Genomic DNA, 19,078 nt, shown 5'->3' with positions numbered 1-19,078 from the left:
ATAATAGTTTTATAATCCAATACATTTCCAATTATCAAGGTACCACTGAAAACAATATTTTGTGACAGCTCTTCTTTTCAGGGGTCTTGTAATTATCAACCAGTCAGGGTTCAGTCCAAAGTATTTGACCACCTAAAAGTTTTCCAGTAATTTATCCCTTAGAAGATTAGCCAAAGGCCAAGATTTTTCTTTCTCTGCAAATAGTTCTTAGGTTTAAAAATGCAGCTCAGTGTGTTTATAATCCCAGGTCAGCAGTTTCTAAACATATGTAGTTTCACTCAGTAGTAGATAATTCAATGCTTTGTTCTTAGCTGTTTTTTGCTATTTCTAGGCGTCTTGCCAAATTCTGGGTCAATGCAGCTATAGTTTTCTCTAATCCTTCACTAGATGTCACTATTCATTTCCCAACTTTTTAAAATAAAGTTATTTTTGTTCTTTTTACATATATATATAATTTCATCAATGCTTTTTCAGGTATAGAGTTTTAACAATTTTCTTAGCTTTCTAATTTATCCAAACTCTGGTATTTTATATTTTTATTCCCCATAAGGGTTTAATTCGCCACTTCTGTCTATAGAAGGGTGGGGTGTAATCCCCTCCCTTCTCACTTTGTGCTGGTTAGTGCATTTGGACTTCGGCTGCAAGTAGTTTGGACTGGTCAACAAAGTGTGGCCAGCCTTTCTCCTGTCGGATTAGAAGGCTTCCCCCGAATCGAGCGAAATGACCACCATCATTCCAGAATCGTCAGGCTATCTTTCTTTTCTTCGCCACCTCTCCAGGTCAACTTAGATCAATTTAGGGTCCCCTGGCAGGGTGAAACTAGCTGTGAAGTATAGAGGTCCGCGATCCTGCAACCAGGCGCTACGGCGCAAAACTGGAAATCCACAAATTTCAATCTAAACCTCCTCATGCATGTAAACCAACATCTTTACTGTAATAGAGAATTTTAAAGCAGTGGTTCTCAACCTTTTTAATGCCACGACCCCCAACCGGTCGTAAGTCGAGGACTAAACCGGTCGTAAGTCGAGGACTAAACCGGTCGTAAGTCGAGGACTACCCAACTGGTCGTAAGTCGAGGACTTTCCCTGCCTGGGAGTGCCGCGCATGCGTGGCTCCGCCCCCTGCGCCGGCCGAGGCGTAGCTGGCAAGCGGCAGAGACGGAGCAGGCCGACCACCAGCTGGCTCAGCCCAAGGGAGGTAAGGCACCCGCCGGAAAAGGGGAAAAAATGGCGGACAAAAAAAATGGTGGACAGCCTTGCTTGGCGATCCCCGTGAAATGGTCGATTGACCCCAAATGGGGTCGCGACCCATAGGTTGAGAACCGCTGTTTTAAAGGAAGAAGCATAAGGAAACCAAGAGATATTGCCTATCAACATGCAATAGACAATTATGTTACTCTATTTAAGAGCTTAGGAAAATCTTTTAGTTAGTATTTTCTCATTTGAGACACTGAAATTAAAATACAGTATGTTAATTATTGACAAACTTGGTTTCACCTCTACTAAAGGTTACTAATAGTCATCTATATTTCTCTAAAAAAATACTGAAACAATTTTTAAAAAAATAATGCTACCTTAGGAAAGCAAATTGTAGTGATCTTAAATAGCTGCTAATTTCATAAAAATTTGTCTATTCCTTGCATGACTGCGTGTTAACAATGCTTTTTCTAGCATTGTGTGTGATTATTTCATGTTAGGACTCACTCAAGTTCTTTTAGATAAAACTAATTCAGTGGATAAAGGCTGCAGTACTGTATCATTTCATGGATTGCACTCAGGATGTCTTAATTTGTACATTTAATAGGCTCATTTGCTGATGCCAACACTGAAGCAAGTTAAAGGACAAGAAAGCCAACTAGAGAACAAGGAGTTTTTTAATCTTAGAAAAGCCACTGCACAAATGAAAAGTAGCCAAATACAAGATAAGCCAGAACTGGTTAGATTGAATAAGTTTACTCAAACTTCAATGGTGAGTTTGCTATGTTGCATTAAATTGTACCTGTTTGTTAAAACCTTTTTCTTTTTCATTTTACTTTTTTTCTAGAACATGAAGTACAGATGATAAATGGAAGTCAAGTATGGAAGTATTTGTCTTGAAATACATGACTTTCTATGAATATGGAAATATTGCTGGAAATTACTATCAAACAAATAATATGCCCTAATGCCCCTGACAGATGTTGCCAGGAATATACCATTAAGAACAAATATTCTGTTCCATTATTATAACTAGTATGGTGCTTCCTAAATTTAAAGGCTTCCAGATTTACTCAGTCTTCTAAAATTTAAAAACTTTATTACATATTTATTACTCAATGCAACATTAAGCTGAGCGATTTCATATTGCCCATATAATAAAGTCCCTACAAATGTAACTATTTAATATTTCAGTGTTGTGACTCATAAGCTACAACTAAAGGTAAGGGTATTTAATACATAATAGGTATTTATGCAGTGCTTCAATTAGATTGAGACACCATACATTTGGAAAATTGTAATTTTCTGATTTTATAAACAGAATAATCTGCAAGAAATAAATAGAAATGTTTGATTTGCATGTGGGAATGGTCCTTAGACTTGTACGTTCTCCATACTTTATAAAAGTTGACATGTTAGTTTTCTAGTGTATGATTATTCACAAAATGCTTGGATGAGACAAATCCCAGTGGTCTTGTCCAAGTGGAACAACTGTAAGCCCATAGCCACAGTTTGCAGCAAAACATTCTTAACAAAATACTCTTCAGATACATCTTTTTGATCATTCCACTTTATTGTTTTTAAAAAAGAATCAACAATGTAGTTACTATTCTTATTTAGCGTTAATATAAGTTAAGAACAAAGGGGAAAATATTTAGACAACCTTTCTCACAACAGAGTACTGAACATTTGCTCTTAATCAAATTTCCATTACCAATGTTTTTGCCTTCTTTTTCAGGACAATATAAATTCATTGCCCTGGGCATATTCATGCAATTCTTTCCAGAATCTTCAAGAAAATTGTAGAGAAAATGAAGTCAGATATTCAGCAATCCATCAAACAGAATGTGTGCAAACTCTGACCAGTTCTTCCACACGCCACCCCTCTCAGATTGGACTGCATGGAAAAATGTTTCAGTATATTGTGGCCATTGTTGTCCTCTTCTTCTTAATAATGTTCTCTCTCTATTACCTTTGATATCTTCTCCGGTAGAAGAAGGAAATGCAATTATCCATTTGTATTCAGATTTTCTGAGCAGATATTTTCAGTGTGATTTGCTGGAATAAATTGGGTTTGAAAGCAAAGTTAATATATAAAGTTGCTTACAATATTTTCCAGTATGTTACAAAAACTGTCAGATTTTAAACATTTCAAAAATACACCATTCCCTAAGCTTCCAAATTGTAAGGCTTTGTACACTGGGATTCATCACAAGCCTATAATGAAGTTTCCCATGGATTATTACAATTGTGTTATTTTCAAACTTATTTGGAAGCATTTTTATTCATCTTTGCTTACCTTATTACAATATGGGCATTCACCAAATATGACATTGAAACTTTGTCGACTTGAAGGGAGCCCACGTAACCACTGTAGAGTAAAATAAGGTATTATTTGCTGCATTTGAAGATAGAGGATAAGCATCTCTCCTGTTCAAGGCTTTAAATCAGGAGTACATTCTGATCCAACATCTCACGCGCACACACACCAGACTTATCTTTGGATGTGAAGTTTATTTGTTTAAGAGAACCAATTCTGATAGTTTTGTTATACTTAGGTGTTACATTTGTTTTAGAAACAATTCTAAGACTCATCTAAATGTAGAATTTGCAGTAATTATTAATTACTTAGGGAGAAGATTGAGCACAGGACAGAGATAAAATTAATAGCAAACGATGCATTACAGTATCTGAGCAATAATATTCTATATCAATGTATTTTTTAAAAAAAAATCTTGTTCTCTACTAAGCAATTAGATTTCCCTTAGTTTCAAATTAGTACAGTTACTGCATGGAGTTAAAAGCCTAGAAGAAATACAATATTGAATGCTTTTGATAATCATACCTCATATAAACAAACTTGATGAAAAGATTGGCTACAATGAGAGTCATCACAAACTTGATCTGGAATAGCCCCATCTAGGCGATAAGCATAGCAAATACCACAATCCATAGAGAAGTCCTTAAAAATATAAAATAGAACTATATTAGTGAGGTGAGTAGGTTTAGTACATACACTGCACCAAGCCAAAGTTCAACCGGGATTTATGAAAAACACAAATAGCAGACAAACCAAATTATATGATGGCTCAACAGGATTTCTAAAGTTCATCAATTATGCTGAGTTCTAATACATGTTAATGATTTCTTTAAAAATCATTAATTTTATCAATTTTATATAGCACAGTACAGTATACCTTAAGAGGCAAACTGGTTACTTATAATTGTGTTTTCAAGTAGCCATCTATGAATTCATATACATCAGGGGTTCCCAACCGGGTGTGCTCGCACCCCCTGGGAGTGTGAGATGATATTCCAGGGGGTGCAAACATGGATGTTTTAAGGAACAGCAGCCTAGTATTTTTTTTTTCTACATATACTCCTAATCAACGTTTTAGAATCTAATCTGAACGACTTGTACAGTTCTATTTTGTAAATGTCTGGCAGTGCTTGCAAGAACCTAGGAGGTTGTATCCATGGGGAGGGGGGTTGCTGTGGAATGCAGCCTTCAGGGCCATATGTGAATGGAGTCAATAACCTATATCCCACAATTCCTCACACACGGAACAAAGATATATAATTGTTTAGAAATTGAACAAAATGAAAGAAAAGGAAAATTTCTAAAAGAACCAATAAATATTTCTAAAAGTGAATGTGCTATTACTGTGTTGGTGGAAAATAAAACTAAAGGGATTAAAGGAAGCATGCCTTATTAGACATGCCTCACATGGGACGGAGCTCCTACCAGGAAATCCCATTAAGTTCTAGATTGTTCTGAACGGGCTCTTTTCTCATCCCATGTGAGATAATCACAGAGCTACAATGAAGAACTAGTCTTAAACTTAATTGGTTAAAACACACATTACTGTTTCTAATTAATTGTGTCTTTTAAAGCAAGTTTAAATGTTTTAATCAGTATTTATAAAACTTGTATATAGTAGTCACCATTTTAGATGAGACAGTGTTTCTTTTTTAAGATAGTAGATATATATGCATCACCAGAGGCCATCTAGAAATAAGTATTCTTTTTTCCTATCCAGTGTTTTATTTGCATGCAAATTTAACTTTTTGTATTCTTCTTTAATTAACTAAGATCTTTCAATCAGCTTAGCTTTAGGTTTTATCACTCACAGGATGATAAAAACAACAAGACCCAAGGCAGGATACATGGATAAATATTGCCTTTATGATATTCTACTACAGATTTTCTATTAGTAGACTGAAGATAGGAAATCATAGCATATAAAGATTCAAATGGAGCTTTGATTAATCTCAAGCAATTCCTTTCTCAACTGATGTATACATCTTTTTATAGGAAAGGGCATTAGGTGATATGAAAGCTCTCAAATTACAGTAACCTACCAATGTATTATTGCATAGTGTCACATATAATATGTATGTGCAAGATATAACAAATTCTCCATGAATAAACAACATGAAAATATATTCCAAAATTACACCTAGTCAGAGCATTCACAAACCTGACATTCTACAGGCAAGTAAGAAATTGTATTCTTCCCATTTATTATTATTATTATTATTATTATTATTATTATTTATTATCATTCACTGTGAGCACATACGAAGAATAAATCTGAATAGGAGGCCAACTCCAGGAACTAAGATGCATTTTATCCTGTTAGAAGTTTATGGATTTTTAAAGTCCACAGGCCTTCCTGCACAGCTGCCCAACATAAATACCGTATTTTCCGGCGTATAAGACGACTTTCTAAACCCTGAAAATCTCAAAAGGCGGGGGTCATCTTATACGCCCAGTCGTCTTATACGCCGGAAAATACGGGTATTCTATTTTATTCCTTTACACATGTGGTTTGGCATATTACTCATCAAGTTTTCTCTCCCCCCCCCCTCTCTCGCTCAAACTCTATATTTTAACTGGAAAAGTTGGGGGTCGTCTTATACGCCCAGTCGTCTTATACGTCGGAAAATACGGTAGATTGTATTTTATTTAGCCTGTTCTCAGAATTTTCCAAAATAGGATAGAACAAAATGGGCAGGTAGGTTGATGGAAGAATGCAAACTTCTTTCTGAGCTTAGTGCACCTTCTCACCTGCACAGATTTTTTTATATCTTGCATTAAATTTATTACATTTAAAATTAATTCTGATACCAAACAACTCTACAAGACCTTCCTATATATAGAATAGTCCCCATGTACAAGTAAACATTTTTAATCACGTACATTCTCTTTGAGAAATAGTTGTTTTATTTCCGAATCTCTAGTATTCAAGCAGAGAAAGTATGAAATAACTTACAGTTTTTTCTAGAGCTTCTCGAGATGGGAAATCAATTTCCAAAATCTCTTTTAAATTTTTTAACAAACTATTTTCCGGGTTCCTAAAAAAGGAGGAAATACTATTACAATTATTTTAATTAAATTATTAACTAAACATATTTACAAGCAGATATACTTACCACATATGTATATTGCTATTCAGCTTGATTTTCAACGGATTTACCACTGAAAACAAATTATGCACAAGTTTACATTTTTCCACAAGAAAACATTATTTTTCAGAATATCTAATCCATGAAGGAGTGGTGGTTCTATAGTTCAGAATTGGTGGTTTTATAGTTCATCTATAATTGGTTCCCTAATTTTGCAGAAAATGGATTCATGATTAAGAATGTCTTTTTTTCATTCATATACAACTTTTCTCATGTTGAATCACAGAGCAGCTGACTTCATAAGACAAGTTATAAATTAAATAATAATTCAAATTCAAACTAAAGAATGACACCACTATATAATTTTAATGCACATGCATCATAACATCTTCAATATTCATTTTCTTCAATATCTCTACACAATGTTGTACATGTGTAAGAGTTGGTTTGAATAAATTATCTTGATTTTCAAGGGTTTTCTGTTGCTTGCATTAGATATCAGATTTCTGTTTCTGTAGCTTTTTCCAAATTAATTTCAACTTGTTCCAGAGCTTCACTCAGCCAATCTGATTTGAATGGCTATTTTGCTTGAAGCCAAGTGGCTTCTCCACATGAACTGGAAATTTTTCAGGGAAATATTTTAGAGAAATAATTTGATCAAATCATCCCACTGAAGTTTGCACAATCCCACTAAAGAAGCACCTCTGATCTTGATAAAACATCTAGGTAATTTAGGCTTCTCAATTCTGTGAACTTATTGCTGCCTTTATACAAGAACTGAATAATCAATTTGCTTTTGATCTGTCTAATGATAAAAGACAGATAGAAAAGACAAATATCCTTGCATTAAAACAGTGCTCTACAATGGGAACAAGGGGCAAAAACTAAAATGGCCCCATTAGAATCATAAGAACTGTCCCTTGAGAGAAACAATTTTGTGGATAAAGATTGAAAGAATTGTTTTGCATAGCTTACTTTTATTCCTATACATGTGTGCTTTAAAAAATTAAATTCTTGTGGTTCACTAATGTGCTAATTTACAAATCAAGAATGCATTCACAGACCTCTCAACATTTATGATATAATTAATCTGCATTAAATGATGCCAAAGAATCACTTCTTGCTTAAAATATGTTAAGTGCCTTCCTGGGTCATATAAATCATTTAATGATCTAAATAAGTAGCAGATCCTGAGTGGCCTATATTCTGCCCATCTTTGATGCAAGCCCTAGTAATACATTTAGAAGGAGGAGAAAAAAGTAGTTCAGAATACTTGGAAGGATTATGGGTTTGACCTGAACACACACGTAAGGTTTCTATCTTCTTTAAACTTGGAGTGTAGAGAAAGAGAGACGATAAATAAGAATTAAGACTGTGGAGGCTTTTCCACTTGTTTGGTTTTCACCCAAACTTGATGTGTTTCTAAAGATGTAGGTCTATACAAGCAAAAGCTAAGACTTTTCTCAGTTTTAATTGCACATTTGAAGTTTTCTTTTTCTTTCTGACTTACATCTTCCAACTGTTAACTGACAGGTTGAAGGCTGATTTATTCAATAACCCTTTGCTGGATTTAACGTGATTTTTTTGCGTCTTTTTATTGCTTTACTTTGGAGTTGTGGGTCACTTTCGCTTTTGCCATCAACAGTGGGAGGACTCTCCCAGGGTAGTGAAAGTGATCTGATTTGATTTACATTTACATCGGATTTTTACTACAAGGATTTTGTATTCTATTAGTTTTTTAAAACTCTGGTCTTATTTCTTTCAACTTCTGTTGGGAACTTTATTTTTAATTCACTTTTTATTGTGGGAAATGTTTCATTTTTTTCTGTGGTCATTTTGTTATAGTACATCTAGTTCTCTCCTTAAGCGGAACTATTTTGTGTTTTGCTGTGAAAGCTCACTTATGAGAGTTTTAGATTAAAAATATTAAAAATGTAAACAAAAAAATAAGGATTTTGAATATTACATATCATATATTCCTTACAAGTTCCATAAAAAGATATAAAAGAAAGGTGAGAGCCAAATCAATTTAATGATAAAGACCTCCAGAAAGCCTTTGAAAAAAAACTTTTCAACATACAAGTTCTGCTTGAAAACTTGGATAAAAGCTTTGATTAAATTAACAAGTTTTAAATCAACCCAATGGCACTCAGATACAAACAACATTAGTTAAACCAGAGCTAAAATCAGATGGATTGAAATCTAACTTTTTGCTGGCAGATTTGAAGGAAAAGGTTTGAAAATTGCAGGCTTGTTGGAGAAAGGCACAAATTCAAAAGACTTAGAAATGACAGAATTGATGAATGATGGATTGGACTTTCTTAAGAAGATTGATGGGAGATTGGGGAATGAACTTATATCCAATCAGGAAACAATTGCCAAAAGATGTTGCATTTCAACTTATAGAAAGATTCTCTGAACAACAAATGCTATGGAGTGTCTGTGGAGATTCTCAGTTATCCAGGTCATAGTTGTCTCAAAGGTGCTTTTTTTCTTCAAAAGGCAACTGGACTGTTTTTTCCTTCAGGTAGAAGAAGAAAATTCTCTTGGGTGAGAAGCGAAATGTTTTTTTTTCCCTCCTCAAGGAAAAAAAAAGCACCCCTGTGGAGATATTTAAAACAAGAGATGTATGACTTTGAGGAATGAGATGCAATTGTTGGGAAAGATTCCAGTTAAATTTTTAAGGAAAAGTTTTATCATTAAGAATCAATTGAGGATATTTGATCCTAGATGGATCAGAGATTATTGCAGTGGTTCATGGTAGATCAGAAGCCTTTGTGGATTTTCTGCGAGTTAAATAGAATAATAGATTTGAAGGGCTTTGAAGTTTAACTTTGTTTTTGAATTTACCTGTTAACTATTTTTCTTTATATAATAGATAGATGCCACATCAAATTGGTAAACAGAGTTGTTGAAGTTCATAACGTTGTAGGCCGGTTTTGCAAGGGGTGGAGGTGGGGTGGGGGTTACTATTGCTGAAATATATTTATCAGTATTCAACTGGGGGGGACAATATATGTTTGTGTTTTATGCACATTTTTTCTTTGTCTTATTTAGTTTTGCTTTGTTCTTACATAGGTTTTCCTTTTGTCTGGCGTTTATATTTTAAGTTTGCAAATAAATATAAAAAATTCATCAAGAAAAAAAAAGACCTGGACATAGAAATTAAGCTTAGTGGCAGGGAGCCATCCACTTCCCTCCAGTCATAATTATATTCCCAATGTTGTTCTGCAGTTCTGCTATTACTGTGGCTTGAGAAGTGATGTATTAACACTTTACAAAACATGTTCTGCACATATCTATTATTTTGTATCTAAATGCATCCAAAATTGCTTTATATATTGAATGTTTAATGATTTTCTGAACAATATATAGGAACTTTTATAAAAAAAAATATGTTCAATGATGTTATTCTGTATTGCTTGCCTGAAACAAGTACATTCAGTTTACCATACATCAAGATCAACTATACTAGCATAAAATATTAGACACTGCAACAGAAAATATTTGAAAGAGAAGCCATCCTACCATGGTCAGCTCCAAGAAAGTAACACTCAGGAAGCATGGTGGGGTGTCTGGGATCTACCTCTATATTAAGTGAAATGTTGCTTCCTGAAACAGACAGACAAAACAGTATTATAGCTATCCAGTCTATTTTTTTTAGGAAAAGGCATTATTCTTAATTGTACAGATGCTGTGCACAGTATTCCAAAACTACAACAATTACAATTCTACCCTTGAACTCAAAATACTTATCTACCACTTCTAAAACTGACTAGATTTTAGTACATTAGTATCTAACAAGTCCAGATTGACTTGACCTTTCTACCTACTTCTTCCTTTTTATTTCTTAATACTGATTATTTGAAGTCATTTTTCAATTAAATTAACTAAACATATTTCAGTACATTTTAAATGCATGTATTTCTATAAAAACCCAGTAATTTAATATAGTTAGTTCAGGTATTCATAAAAAAAATCACATGTGGTGGGTATATTAGGAAACCTTTCCTTCTGTGCTATAAAAACTGATCTGAAAAAGTAGCTGATATGGTATATGTATGTATCTTCCAAAATGAAAGGTTTGCTGAAGAAAATAGTCATAGCTTAGTTTCAGTGGACTAGAGGGGATAAATTTTGTCCAAGCAAAGCAGGAGAGGGCAATTGTTTGATAAGATGACTACTTTGTTTCTATAACCTTTAAAAAAAAAAAGACACTCTCCCCCCCCCCAAAAAAAAAGTGGAATATAAACCAGCTGCAAATTATGACCCACAGTTTGAGAGGCTCTGTAAACAGTTGTTATTACTATTAAGGTTACTTAACTTTATATAATACATAAACCATAATACCAGGAAGAAGGAGAGGTTTCTCCCTCAGTGAAGCCATAATCTAAATTTTGAAATGCTATGTGTAATGGGACAAAAAAGCATTTTTTGTAGAAACATGATTTCTTAAAGTTTTGTTTATCTTGCTTAACTGCTAAAGTTCCTATGCAGTTGTCTTTTTTATTCTTACCAATTGCAATCCTTCGCCTAGTGGAGCTCCTTGTGGGTTTCTCTGGTTCAAGGACCCAGGTCTTCTCATCAATTTCATCTAAAACATCCCAAAACTCCTTCAGTGATTCTAATGCTGCCAAGAACTGACTGTGAATGCTCAGTAAGGAACTCTAGTATGGAAGGAAATTGTAAGAAATATTATAAGCGGCCTTTAACAAAGCAATACAGAAGTACTGTTTATTAATTGTTTCAACTTTTCAAAATCTAGCAATTATAAAACATATATTACAATTATACATAATGTGTTATATATAAAGTCTCTTGTAGCTAACAAAGCGAGAAAGAGCCTGTGGCCTAGTGGCTAACATCTCTGCTTAACATGCAGACAGCCCAGGTTCGAATCTCAGAAGGGTATGTCTGGCTGATGAAACCAAATAAGGTTAGAAATAGCTATCCCAGTACTCCCTTAATTCTTTGTTAGCAATCCAAATTTTGAAATATATATATATATAAATTAATCTTTCAATCCCTTTTTAAAAAGATTTACCTTTTAAATGTATTTTAAAATATTTCTAATTTTTTACATTTAAACTTAAAACTATTCAGAATACAATCATGTAACAAATAGGTTCTTTTGTACTTAATGAAGAATACCTGTGAATTATTAAGGAAGTAACCTGCACCTTTATTTTTGCAAAGCATCTAAAAATCATTCACATGCAAAATTCCAAGTAATTTGAAGTGCTAAAACATCTAAAAAAATGTATTGCAAATCTACTATGTCTCTATTTAAAATTATATTTAAATGGGGGCCTATTTTTCTAATTTTTCTTCATTAAATCTAACATTTTAAATAAACAGAGATCCTGAAATCCAGGATTAACAGGGGAAAATTGTATAGCATGCACATCTCCAAAACACCAAACTTCTTTTTCCCACAGTTACAGCAGAAAAAAGCTTAGTGTTTTAGCAGTGGAATGTGTTTAATAAGCAAAGCAAAAATTATACTTTTTTGAGGAATATACAAACTTGGATCTTTTCATCCATTTTCTTCAAAATGTCAAAAAAATAAGTTGTGGATGGTTTAAAAATTGCTCAGGTGAGTTTTTGAGATTTTACACACTTTAAAAATATTTTTAAAAGGAAGGACAGAGCTTGAGAAGAACATGTTGGATTTATTCTCCCCGCTGTTATTAAATTATATTAAAGTGAGAAAGCACTTAAGCAGAAAAGTGTGAATACTGCCAATCTCAAAATGTAACGCTTATTATCTTTAAAAGCATTTTGTTACTTTTATAATACCTGAAGTGATATAATAGTGTCAGTCACTTAACCAGATCTTACAGCATAATATCTTCATCTTAAGTACTATTATTTCCAGTATTTTAATAATTTTCACACTGTCTTGGAATGTGATCTTTTGTGCTCTGATGACACTTAAATTAATAGCATAATTTTCTGGTACTTGCAACAGTTGCTTTCCATTTTGATTTTTTACATTTTCCTACCTCATATACACACAAATCCTTTTAATAGCCATTTTTATCTTTTTCTTTAGGGAATTCAAAGGAATTTTTAGTAAAAATAAAGAGACACCAGGGGATTAGAATTTTGAAATCCAATTAATTTTAATACTAATTGCAATTTTTCAGTGATGTTCCTTGAAAGGTAGCAAAATCTTAGAGTGATCTGCTCATCTGATCTTATTTGCATGTTTCACTGATGTTGTAGTTGCCTTTCCATATGCATATCTGAATCTCTATGCTAAAAACATTTACACTACTTTGTCATGCAAATTATAAAGAATTTATTCCTAATTTTACACTTCAATTAGATCATTTCTGTACATATTCCCTTTAAACAATTTACATGTGTTCCATGGCAAGAGATTCAATAATGAAATAGTTAAGCCAATCTACTGCCTTATGATTTTTAAGATAGAAAGCATTATTTACTTAGCATATTTATAGTTGCCCCTTAACTTTATCTCAAGGCAGTGAATAACCTTTGATATACAATGTCCCTCCCACTGAAATTAACATGAAAATAACTATGTGCATTTCTCTAAAACAGTGATGCAAGTGAAGCTCTACTGAAGACATTATATTTTAAAATAAGGCACAGCAAGAGGAAAATCCACAAAACTTGCAAGTTAATTCTAGAAAAGGTATAGACATTTCATGAATTCTCATATAAATGGAGTAGATTGCCGGAATAGGATAAAGAACTTTTCTGTTCTTTTTCTACTTCAGGACGTTCCACTCCATTTACTATATCTGCATGCAGTCCAATCATTTCAAAGCATGCAGGATCCTACATTCACTTTTTTTTATTTTGCCCCCATAGTTCTAGGGAGCATACTGGTAACAGGAGTAAAATGTTCACCTGTATGTTAAATTCAATGATAAGCAAATTTGAGAAGCAAGTTTGGTTAAGGCATCAGGCTAGAAACTGGGAAAGATGAGCTCTAGTCCCGCCTTGGGCAAAAGCATACTGGATGATTCTGGGCCAGTGACTATCTCTTAGCCCTAGAAAGGAGGCAAAGGCAAACACTTCTGAAAAACCTCATGTAGAAAACTGTGGGGATTTGTCCAGGCAGCCTCTGAGAATCTGTTCTGAATGAATGGAGGGGGAAAAAAAGCAAAACCAAAAAGTAGTCCAAGGGTAGAAATCTGAAGCAACCTAACCGTTTTCTCAACATCTATTCTTATTTTATGGAACAAACAAATGGGCATCTTTAAAGAATGCTGCAAGAAACAATTTGGTCACAAGTGGAACATTACAACAACGGAAGGGGGCAATTTGGCGGAAAGATTTTTTTTCTATAAATTCAAAGATGATTAGAATAGGAGCAAGAACTTCTGGAAGGCAAACTACCTTGAATGCTTTAAAAATAGTCTGAAGTTGCCATTTTTGAAACTGATTTTCAAAAATTTAGTTTTTATGAATAATGCTAGGACTTTGGTTCCTAAAAAGCTGAAAAAATATGAAAAGCTGAAATAGATGCCCTGGTGGTCACTTACAAAACAACAACAAAACTTCATGTCCTCTTCTCCCTCAACATTATCTCTCAAGAGAATGCCAGTAACTGGCATTAAACTAGCAAAGATATAGCAGCCACCATAGGACAGGAGTGGTTGCCTCATAAGGATCGCTCACTAACATTAGTATCCTCTATTTTTGGGTTGAGGGAAGAAACACACTAGAGAAATTTTGATTACTTTACCATCAAAGTTCAATGGCATTATTCCAATATGAGAGCAAAAAACCAAACATGTCACTAGAAGGCAAAATCATGAAACTGCATCTCACTTACTGTGGCCCTGTCATCCAGAGGAATTCACTGGAGAAAGCAATTATGTTTGGAAGAATTAGTGGTAAAAGGAAACCAGGCCATCAAAAAACATGGTGGCTGGACACCATGAAAGCTGACACCAGCTTAGCATAGAAAAACTCAAATAAGTTGTACAAGATCAGAAGATGTGGAGAGATCCGGCCCATAGAATCGCCAAGAATCGGGCACAACTGAATGAATAACATCACCATCACTCCAGTATGCTGAGGATGGCATATATGTGGCTCAGGGGACATGTTGCACAGCACTGATTTTCCTTATTGTAGATTTAATATATCAATTCTGCTTACTCTTTCTTTATATTAAAAAACTAGAAAATCATGTCATCAAATTTTAGCACTTTGATTCTGGAAAGAATTCATATATAATTTGCCAGCATGGATGTATGAATTGATGAAATTTTAACATCATGTATATCGCTGCTTACTTGAACCACTATCATCTTGGGCACATATTTAGGGCCCCAGGCTTGAGCACCAAGTCAAGTCTTCAAGGCCTTCTGGAAACCTGACATCCCAATCTAATCTCCAGAAGAATGACACAGTGCAGATACCACTGCACAAAAAGCCTGGACATTGTCAGCTGACACCCCTTAGCACAGCGGTTCTCAACCTATGGGTCACGACCCCATTTGGGGTCAATCGACCATTTCACGGGGGTCGCCAAGCAAGGCTGTCCGCCATTTTTTTTCCCTTTTCCGGCGGGTGCCTTACCTCCCTTGGGATGGGCCAGCTGTTGGTCAGCCTGCTCCGTCTCTGCCGCTTGCCAGCTACGCCTCAGCCGGCGCAGGGGGCGGAACCACGCATGTGCGGCGCTCCCGGGCAGGGAAAGTCCTCAACTTACAACCGGTTGGGTAGTCCTTGACTTACGACCGGTTTAGTCCTCGACTTACGACCGGTTGGGGTTCGCGGCATTGAAAAGGTTGAGAACCACTGCCTTAGCAGATGGAACCTGGACCATGCCCCTCCTGCTGGACTAGATTAGGTGGGTAGAAAAAAACAGGCAGGAGATGGTCCCTTTACTTGGATTTTTAAAATTTCTTTAATGTATGCTCACATTTCAAAAGTTATAATGTAGCCATAAAATGCACCCAAAGGGCCATCAAAATAATTAGGATTTATAGCAATTCCTCTCTGAGACAAGACAAGACTGGTTTGGACTGAACTAACAAATTCACACTCCTGCATGATTTCTATTTGTTCAGCTCTTGTCCACCACTACTATTTTTTCAATTTGGTGCCCTTCAGAGATGCTGCAATTGCAGTTCCCAGCACGGTCAAAGGTTTATTGGCTCAGTTTCCATCAGCATTTTATAAATGAACAATTTCTTTTATGATAATTTTGGTGTTTTGTTTTTTTTTAAAAAAAACCTCTCTTCTATTTAAAATTTATTTGAGGAAAGTCTTCAACTATGTAGAAGCCACTCTACTACATCTTGCTTCCAAGCTGAATGGCATATTACTAGATGAATGACTATTCCAAAAGTTTAATATTGAAAAGTTTAACTTTTTAAAAAAACAGCTTTTCCATCTAAGCTTACTTTAAAAATCAATGTTAGGAGATATAGCTGCTATTACCAACATATTCATTAGAACATCTTAAACAGCTTCACAATCCATTAATCTGTGAATGCTTCCATGATTTGCATACTTCTTTTGGATACTAAGCCACATAACTTAAGCTAAAGGTACACAGACAGAAGCTTATGTGGAAATTAATATTCTTTTAAAATAAATAATGGTGCAAAACACTTACTAGATAGGGATTATCCACTACATTGGTTAGAACACTAAGTAAAACAAAAACAAAAGAAAAATATACTGTACTAAACAAGTCCTAACAAAGCAAGAATATGGATTAGATAACCCTCAAGATCGCTATTAATTTATTCTTTTTTCACATTTGCTTGAAAAACTATTTCTTTTTGTCATTTACTTGAGCTGGAACCCTTTCTCCAGTATCCTTCCTGTTTCACAGATTGACCAAAAAAATTAATACCAGATTTCAATTAAATATCTCCAGCTGTCAGATATGTTGTATATATTATTGATTTAATATTCAATAATTTCACTGAAGACTTAGTCATCAAAGATAGAAATCCTCCATGCTTCTTTAGAAAATCCAGTTTTATGTATTTTAGTAGAAATAATTTGACTAATAATTCAAAGGAAAAGGCAGTGCCTTAACCCATGAATAAATACCTGCAGTAATTGGACATTTTAAAAAATGAAACAGACAGCAAATGAATTTTGCTAATTAGACAAAAGAAAGTCTGTAACTGAAGTAAGTAGTTGTACTGGGACTTGTCACTGGAAAGCTTTGTATGTATGGCAACTGGAACAATGGCAGCAGCCTTGCCCTTGTGCTGATTTCTGACTATTTTAAAATGTCTCCTCTGCCACCAGAATCCACTGGCTGCTGCTGATCCTGCTGTGAGACACCTGCACTGGCTACTAGGCTTGTCATGATGCACAAAACCCTACCATCTTCAGCTTGACATTGTGCACGTTATAATTATTCATCCAAATGAATATGTCAGAGCAGCAGCAGCAGACCTCTCATCAGAGCACAAGAAAAATACATCAAAACATTATCAACCCAGCAGGAAGACAGGGACCATAAGGAAAATTACCCATTTTTAATACAGACGCCATAAAGCCATGTCTATTATTATATAAAAAGCAAGAGGGGGGGAGAACCACCATCAAGCTTTGAATCCAAAAGTACTAGAGGAACACAAAATGGGAAACAGATGTTAGGAGAAAATCAATTACTGTATGTGAAATCTATTTAGATTCTTTTAAAACAAGTTCTGTGCTAGTATTCTAATTTTGACATTTGTCCTCCTTGAGTTAAGGATCTTGTCAACATTTTCATTAGGATGACCTACAATTGTTAGAATTAAATACCCATCAAATATTAGAAAATATATGCTGAATACACAAAATACTAAGAACAAATGAAAATCTGCCAACAAATAGCTCACTGAACATATGAATCTCTTAATTTTGGGGGGAAAAGTCAACCTGAATATACATACATCCCTTTGGGCATAAGTGATGCCATGCAAAGTGCAAAAAAGGAGTAAGAAATAGCAAACCAAAAATAAGCATGACTCACTACACTCACTTGTTTTCACTTATTTGATACTTACTCATTCATTCCTTGCAATGGATCACATTTTATCTACTATCCTTTTACTAGCATTTGTCTAACAAAGTCTCAATTTTCTTATCTTTTGCCAATGTCTGGTAAGATGGACAAATCTACTTGCTGTGTTTTTTGCTATTTACATGTAACTTGCAATTGTTCAGTCACTTTTCTTTGTCAAATATGACTACCTTGATATTTGATATATTAGTTTTCAGATTCTTTCTCATTGTATCCTACAATCTATCTAACATTCACTGACAATCATTCCGGTTTTTTAACCAACAATGTGGAATTATTGACATATGAATGGAAATTTCACTTACTATGAAATATTAAACTCATTTACAAAATTTAAGTGAAACAGCTACTGCAAATAATCTGGACAATATGCTCTTGATAATGCACCCAGCCCTTTGGATAAGCTGAGCCAAATATTTTCCAAACACATTCTTCCCAGTTCTTGTGAGGTGTAGTCCATTCCCTGCCAGAAGCCTTTCCTCTAGGTCAGTGATGGCGAACCTTTTAGAGACCGAGTGCCCAAAAACTGGCCCTGCCCCCACTCCACCCCCCTGCCCATCCCCCGCTCTGCCCATCCCCCGCTCCGCCTGCCCACAGGACCACTCACCACCTCCAGGGCCCACCGCAGATTGCCCAGGCAACCCAGCAGCGCTATGGCGGCCACACCCTCTACCCGCGCCCTGCAGCATCAACTGCATGATGGGGTGTGAGGGCAGAGTCTTGTCTACGCTGCCTGGCTGCCATGTCCTTGGCTGCGCTGCTCCGTGTGGGCCACCCTCAAGGGCGACTCTCCTTCAGGGGAGTTGCTGGAGAGGAGGGGGTCACAGGGAGAAACAAGGCTGGGGCAACGGCACATGTGCCCATAGAGAGGGCTCCGAGTGCCGCGTCTGGCACCCGTCCCATAGGTTCACCACCACTGCACTAGGTAATGTAAACCATGGTCTAGGAATCCAAAGTTCTCTGTATGGCACCATCCTTTGGGCCAGCATTTTACTTCTAGAATCCTCTATTCCCCAATTGGAAGTTGACCTTTCATAGTAAGTACAGATGAGAACATCATCTGTCCTCCTGTTTGGCTTTCCTGTCTAACTATTCATAAGTCCCTTGATATTGTTTTCAGGCTCTTTGTTGTTTAATTTGTCCCAACATGAAAGAGTAGAAAGGGATAATAATTGGTGAGCTTGATTATTTTGGTAAGCCTTTCTGCCACATCTTTCATCTTTGTACCTGGAAGACAACATACCGCCCTTAACTCTGTGACTCCTGACGACGTGGACAGTGTCCTGGGGAGACTGAATGCAACCACATGTTTGCTGGATCCGTGCCCCTCCTGGCTGGTACTGGCGGCTCGGGAGGGTACACGAGCCTGGCTTCAGGGAATCGTTAACGCTTCTTTGGGGGAGGGTGCCTTTCCCACGGCCCTTAAAGAGGCGGTGGTGAGGCCCCTCCT

The 19,078-nt window shown here is 35.6% G+C and overlaps 2 protein-coding genes across 2 annotated transcripts in view; one reads left to right on the top strand and one right to left on the bottom strand.

Annotated features, from left to right (window-relative positions):
• Positions 1-3,177, top strand: part of VRK2 (VRK serine/threonine kinase 2) — a 58,103-nt gene extending 54,926 nt beyond the window's left edge. Inside the window, exons 13-14 of the mRNA XM_029287190.1 lie at positions 1,804-1,968; positions 2,935-3,177. Of these exons, the coding sequence (XP_029143023.1) occupies positions 1,804-1,968; positions 2,935-3,174 (405 nt within the window). The 3' untranslated portion in view covers positions 3,175-3,177. The remainder of the gene's footprint in view (positions 1-1,803; positions 1,969-2,934) is intronic.
• The window catches only part of FANCL (FA complementation group L), a 42,280-nt gene continuing 26,315 nt past the window's right edge, over positions 3,114-19,078 (bottom strand). Inside the window, exons 8-14 of the mRNA XM_015831344.2 lie at positions 11,122-11,272; positions 10,134-10,217; positions 6,633-6,678; positions 6,473-6,554; positions 4,042-4,158; positions 3,496-3,567; positions 3,114-3,254 (exon numbers count right to left, since the gene is read on the bottom strand). Coding sequence (XP_015686830.1) covers positions 3,219-3,254; positions 3,496-3,567; positions 4,042-4,158; positions 6,473-6,554; positions 6,633-6,678; positions 10,134-10,217; positions 11,122-11,272 — 588 coding nt within the window. The 3' untranslated portion in view covers positions 3,114-3,218. The remainder of the gene's footprint in view (positions 3,255-3,495; positions 3,568-4,041; positions 4,159-6,472; positions 6,555-6,632; positions 6,679-10,133; positions 10,218-11,121; positions 11,273-19,078) is intronic.

This window comes from Protobothrops mucrosquamatus, unplaced genomic scaffold (genome assembly GCF_001527695.2).
Source record: "Protobothrops mucrosquamatus isolate PMUCROS unplaced genomic scaffold, P.Mucros_1.0 scaffold_256, whole genome shotgun sequence".
In the NCBI taxonomy this organism is placed as follows: Eukaryota; Metazoa; Chordata; class Lepidosauria; order Squamata; family Viperidae; genus Protobothrops; species Protobothrops mucrosquamatus.
This window is presented reverse-complemented; position numbering and strand designations above follow the sequence as displayed.